The 6236-nt window shown below is 33.6% G+C and overlaps 1 protein-coding gene across 1 annotated transcript; it reads left to right on the forward strand.

The window, feature by feature from the left end:
- Window positions 1–2966: 2966 nt before the first annotated feature.
- On the forward strand, window positions 2967–5828 carry LOC134681916 (uncharacterized). Its single transcript, XM_063541548.1, has 2 exons — window positions 2967–3690; window positions 4372–5828. Exons 1-2 carry the CDS (start codon window positions 2987–2989, stop codon window positions 4625–4627), a joined length of 960 nt encoding a protein of 319 aa, XP_063397618.1. The 5' UTR covers window positions 2967–2986; the 3' UTR covers window positions 4628–5828.
- Window positions 5829–6236: the final 408 nt, after the last annotated feature.

The following is a 6236-nucleotide window of genomic DNA, read 5'->3' on the forward strand; positions in this document are numbered from 1 at the left end:
ACTATTTTGTTTCCTTGTCTTTCTTGTCAAATTGAATGTAAAAGGTTTGATTTGCTTAAATGTTTTTTTTTTATTAAGTAAGTATATGCACACTTACTTCTTTTCCTGAATATACTGACATACACTACCTCATATTCAGGAATTTTTGAATTTTTCTCAATCGTACTGTGGCTAATAGTGCGGTGACTGAAGGCCGATTTTTTAAAATTTAATCTCCCCACCGAACACACACCTATATAATATATCATTGGAAAGAGTGTGCTATAACATTATGCCTGTCGTCAGTACTTGGTATGGTCACATTTTTTTTAAATTGAGGTCACAGGTCATATGTAAAAATCTGTGAAAATTTGGGAGGGTTGGAATTTTGACATTTTTTTCTATTTCTAAACTCTACCTAAATACAAATGATACTGTTTTGGCTTTAGTAATGTTTGTTATTATACATAAACCTTAATCATTGAGATTTTTTTATCAAAACAAATCCTAAAACGACGTTTTTTAAACAAAACTTAAAAAATCAAGTTTTCAACCTATAAAATGTTTAGAGCACCTTAACCTTATGAAAAAATTCAATTTCAGGTAAAAATCAAGTGTCATGCAGGACAATAGTTTAAATTTTTTTTAAAAGTATAATATTTGGTGAGGTATCAATTCAAAGCAATACAACACTACAGTCAAATATGACCTCAAATTGAATTTGCGCATACTTTAGGTTTTTTATTAACTACTCGTTGCTTTTGGTGTTTTCTCTCACAATTATTACTGCTTTCATAGTATTATCTGTTGTTGTGCATTTTACTCTGGTTAATATCTATTACATTACAGGTTTTGTAACTATATCCCCCCTTTTTTCCATTGCAACGTACCCCAAACTTCAAAAGTATTCTATATAAAAAAAGATGTGATATGATTGCAAATGAGAAAACTCTCCAAATGAGACCAAATGAAACATAAATTAACAATTATAGGTCCCGTACGGGCTTCAACAATTAGTAAAATTTATGATGCATAGTCTTCAATTCCTATAATGAATAATGTAAAACAAACGAAAAATCTAACGGCCTGATTAATGTACAAAATCAATAAGAAACAAACAAATATAGTACATAGAAACAAACGACAAACATTGCATTAACGTCTCGTGACTAGAAACAGACACATACTGTGTGTGTGGGGGGGGGGGGGGAGTGTTGGAGTGTTAACCATTTTAAGGGCGCGCTAGCACTCCGTAACCTGGGGACTGGGACCGTGTGAACCAGTGCAACAAGCTTTATACCAACTCAACCGTTTTCATCAATCGTCACAAGACATATTTAAATACTTCTACACTTTTCACTCATGGCCAAAGGTTTGCACATGAAAGGTTCTGCACAAAGCAAACTCGTTATTTTTCTTTACAAATACGGACAAGGTATCGAAGGAAGTACGCAGACATTTGTTCCTAAAAAAAATACTAGTTTTCAAACATCCATATCAATTCATATAAGATATAACAGAGATCAAAAAGGGGGTTTAGGAAGGTGTGCTGACATCCATATGCTTTTCTGCAAAGATGTTTGTGAAACATTGTACGAGACGTATACACTATCTTGAATTCGCTCAATTTCATTGTTGGCAACACAAAAGATAGCGTCGTACTTTACTTCAAGAAGCACAAAATTCATTGGCATTCAATGTCTCAACAAGGCGTTTTGAATCAAACTGATGGTACATTTGGCAAGCCAATCCTAAATGAAAAGGAGTTAAAAAAAAAAAGGCCACATGAACGATTGACTCAAGAATTGCTTAGCATTTACGCAATTTCTCTGGTGCCATTTTCTGAGAAAAGTCTTGGTTGTATGCAGTTTCATCGAGTAATCATAAAATGAATTGCAATAAATACGAAGGCATTGACTGAAATGAGGAAGGAAGAGACAATTTTTCCGAACTTGGGTATTCTTCTGTGGAGTTTCGATGTCTTTTCTGAGTATACTGCAGCGGAATAAAGAATCTGTCCGTTATTTGCGTCCATTGAGATTTAGAGGTCAGTTTTCAATTGACTAGCAGCTGATATGGCATATCAAATAGTAATTTTGCTTCTGAATATTATGTTATATTTGCCTTGAACTGGTTGAACTTATTTGACAATTAAACTTCTACTGTAACAGAAATCAATGAGTTTGGATTGCATTTTACAAGTAGTTATATTTTAAATTAGAATCAGCCGGAAGAAACGATCTATATTTATCAAGTAACGGTGTCACGAGGAATGACCATTAAATCGTTGCCAATAGCCAACATAAAATTAGTAAAAGAAGTATCGTGATCTGAGATATCTGCTTCCACGGGTTTGGATTTTTTTTGGATTTTTTCGTTTTATATATGCAAATAATTTGTAATCCAACCAAAATGACAGAGTGCTTGAAGTTTAAAAAACGGACGGGAAACTTTTTTCAACTTTAAATTTATCTGACACGGATAAAACATTCTTAATACGCTCATCTGATTCAAACTTGAGCATTGTTTGATTTTTCTAAAATGTTTTGTTGCAACAAAGTATACAAGCGCTCCAGTTGAACGACTGCATTCTAGAACGTGTACAAATACCCGAAACTGAGGGACAACAGTCCGATAATTGTATGTCGTCATTAATTATCAGATAAGATGCTTCCTTGCTCTAAAAGGGGGAACACATATGTTTACTTGTGTAACCTTTGTAGCAGAAACGATGATAAACTGTCTGCACGGAATTCTTCAAATTAACAACTATTGCATATAAAACATCTTGATGTTCACCTCATCCAATCTTTTATTCAATGCAGATACAAAAATCTACTTCCCTATACTGGTAAATTGACTCAATATTTTAGAGTTTTGTTTTTGGCATAAAGCACTGCATAAAATTAAACGACTTTTGTCTTTTCTTTGGACTAATTGGAGCAAGTTGCAACGGACTTGACATATCACGGAATATTTACTGTTGACAACAGAGAGAGTAGATGGTATGGAGACAATAGAGAAAGCAGATGGCATGATGACTCCAGAGAAAGTACATGGCTTTGGGACAACAGAGGAAGCAGATGGCCTGGAGACAACAAAGAAATCAGATGGCTTGTTGACAACAGAGAGAGTAGATGGTATGGAGACAATAGAGAGAGTATATGGCAAGGCGACTCCCGAGAAAGCAGATGGCATGATGACTCCAGAGAAAGTACATGGCTTTGGGACAACAGAGAAAGCAGGTGGCTTGTTAACAGGGAAGTCAGTTGGTATGGAGACAACAGAGAAATTAGATGGCATGGTGACTCCAGATAAAGCAGATGGCATGGTGACTCCAGAGAAAGCTGATGGCATGGTGACTCCAGAGAAAGTAGATGGCTTGGAGACAACAGAGAAATCAGATGGTATGGAGACAACAGATAAAGAAGATGGGATGGCGACTCCAGAGAAAGCAGATGGCTTCGAGACAACAGAGGAAGCAGATGGTATGGAAACAACAGAGAAAGTAGATGGCATGGTGACTCCAGAGAAAGCAGATGGCATGGTGACTCCAGAGAAAGCTGATGGCATGGTGACTCCAGAGAAAGTAGATGGCTTGGAGACAACAGAGAAATCAGATGGTATGGAGACAACAGAGAAAGAAGATGGCATGGTGACTGCAGAGAAAGTAGATGGCTTGGAGACAACAGACAAAGCAGATTGTAAAAGGTAAGGGAATATTATTCTTTATTAATTTTGATATTGTTGAATTTTATTTGAAAAAAAATTTGTAAACTTCTCTCCTTTTTGATTTGTTTTAGTATTTGTGTGATATATTATTTAACTGAAATGGTATGTCAAGTTTTTTTTATAATAATTATGTTATGAATTTAGGCTAATGCATCATGATGTGGGAAATTTCGTGTTGGTGAAACTTCAATGTGGACAAAAAAACACAGAATTTTGTTGCTGAGGTAAAAAGGTTGTTTGTTATTGTTATTTGTTTATTGTGTTTTGTTGATGTTCTTTCTCTTTTATTTTACTTGCAGATTAATTATTGACATCAATCACATTTGGTGTCCTTTGTTATTGCATGTTTCAGATTAGGAAATATTAAGTTTTAATACTCATTTTTGGTACAGTGATAATAGGTGAGCCTATTGTTTAGTCTTATTGGACTTTATTTGTCATTACTAATGTTTTATCTAAATCTTGCTGGCTAATTAACTGAAAGCTAGCTGAGGAACTAAACTGATTACACATGTTCTCAATAATTTGATTTTGTTTTGGTTTGGACTAAAATGTCAGTTTTTAAACAAGTCAAGTCTTTTTATAAAAGTCTTACACATCAACTTTTTTTATTTTGTTTAAATTGATCGGTATTGTTACATCTTTCGTCTTTTTTTCCAGATCGTTGATATTGTTGAGAGAGAATATATACTGCGATACATGCAGAAGTGTAAATATGGTAACAAGAGGCCAGCGAGGGAAGATTCATCACAGGAACCTGAGGAACATATTGTTCAAAGACTCGCTAAACCAAATACGACTGAAAAAAACAACAAGACATTCTTTCACTTTAAATTTGATAATTAAATGTTTTCATTCATTTGATTTACTATGTTTACTGGTTACACAGTGTCACAATTGCTTGAATAGTCCATAATTGTTTATTATTATTAATGGGTGTAGTAGTAAAAAATGTGGTAACACCTAAATATATCCTTTCAACATTATTCTATCATTCAAGTTAGTTCTTTTTGTTGGCGTTTCTTATTGTTGTCCTTGGTTTTTGATGGCCCTTTTGTGTTTGCAGCTCCAATACACAAGTGAATGTGTACCATTCAATATGTGTTATGTTTGGTACTATTGCCTCAAGTGCAGAAGCTCAAACATTTGAGCCTAGGTTGGAAAATAAAATTAGTATTTGCCACACGTGAACTATCATGGTAAAAAACTTGATAATGTCGATCTAGTATAAAGGTGGTATTTTGTTTATTTGCTTCCATCCATCCTTCATTGCCACTATACCCATTGTTGTTTGCTGAGGTCTCATAAAGCTAATATGGTAAACATGTTGATTGATTCGGCATGCTTATTTTTCTATATTCGCATACACTTAACATTTCATGGGCAAAAAATCAATACCTAGTCATCTTTTTCCTCTCTGTTTGTTCTAAAAACCGCATGATGGGTATTGTACTTTGTTTGTATACCACATTTGGCGATAGAAAATATCTCAACGCTAAGTATAATTCAAATATAACAATGAAAATACTAAAAAAAGGTAACAGACGTTGTGTTTTGACATCACGTCTGTTATATTGCCAAACGTAACATAGGTTACTATTTTGTATGAAATAGTTGGGTTTCTGCAGACTTTTCTTTAGCTTATATTAAACATTTTACAGAAACATTTCTTAACTTTTCAGATTCACTTATTTCATCAGTTAATCAACAGTAATTCTCATAATAAGTATAACAATGAAGATGAAGTATGACCACACTACCAGCACAATGTCAACAGATAAAAGTAGACGTCTATGGTTGAAAAATATAAACAAAAATGCACAATAAATGTTTCATTTATGTTGGAAATTGCTAGTCATCATCATTTGATAGAGATTTATTCTTCTGATTTGAATAGAAACTGAATGTTGATCGGTCAAGTAACGTGCGTTACCTTTCAACCACTATAATGAAAATGCTGTTTTAATGCCCCAAAACGGTATAAGTTATGTTCCTAACAACGTAGTTTAATTATTTATATATTAATCTTACAGGCTGCACAAAAAAAATAAAGATATGCTACGCTCTAAAATTTGGACATCTTTCACAATAGATATACACTGTACTGTGGAATGTCTCATATACAACTAGTCATTAAAAAAACTTTTTAGAAAAATGTGACCGTACGAAATTCTGACGACAGGGCAAAAACTAAAGAAGACATATTTGTCTTTAAGTTAAGACCATTTTTAGCCGTGTGTTATTTGGGGAGATTAAACTCGCGATCTAGACGACTTTTTACACTTCTGTCACCGCACTATAAGCAATTCTGTTTTTTTAGTATTATGAATTAATCTCTTGCCATTCTGGAGCTACAGGAAAAGGAATAAGCTTACTGAATTATTTGTGAAAAAGGACAACAAATAATTGTGATGTTAACATTTTAAGTAAATAAATTGAACAACACTATTAAGATTGTAAAAGGCAGCTTTTCATTTCTTTTTGATTTCTTTATAATCTCGAAATCCATTCTTTTCTCATACAAC

The sequence above is a fragment of the Mytilus trossulus genome, chromosome 8 (genome assembly GCF_036588685.1).
Source record: "Mytilus trossulus isolate FHL-02 chromosome 8, PNRI_Mtr1.1.1.hap1, whole genome shotgun sequence".
Classification (NCBI taxonomy): Eukaryota; Metazoa; Mollusca; class Bivalvia; order Mytilida; family Mytilidae; genus Mytilus; species Mytilus trossulus.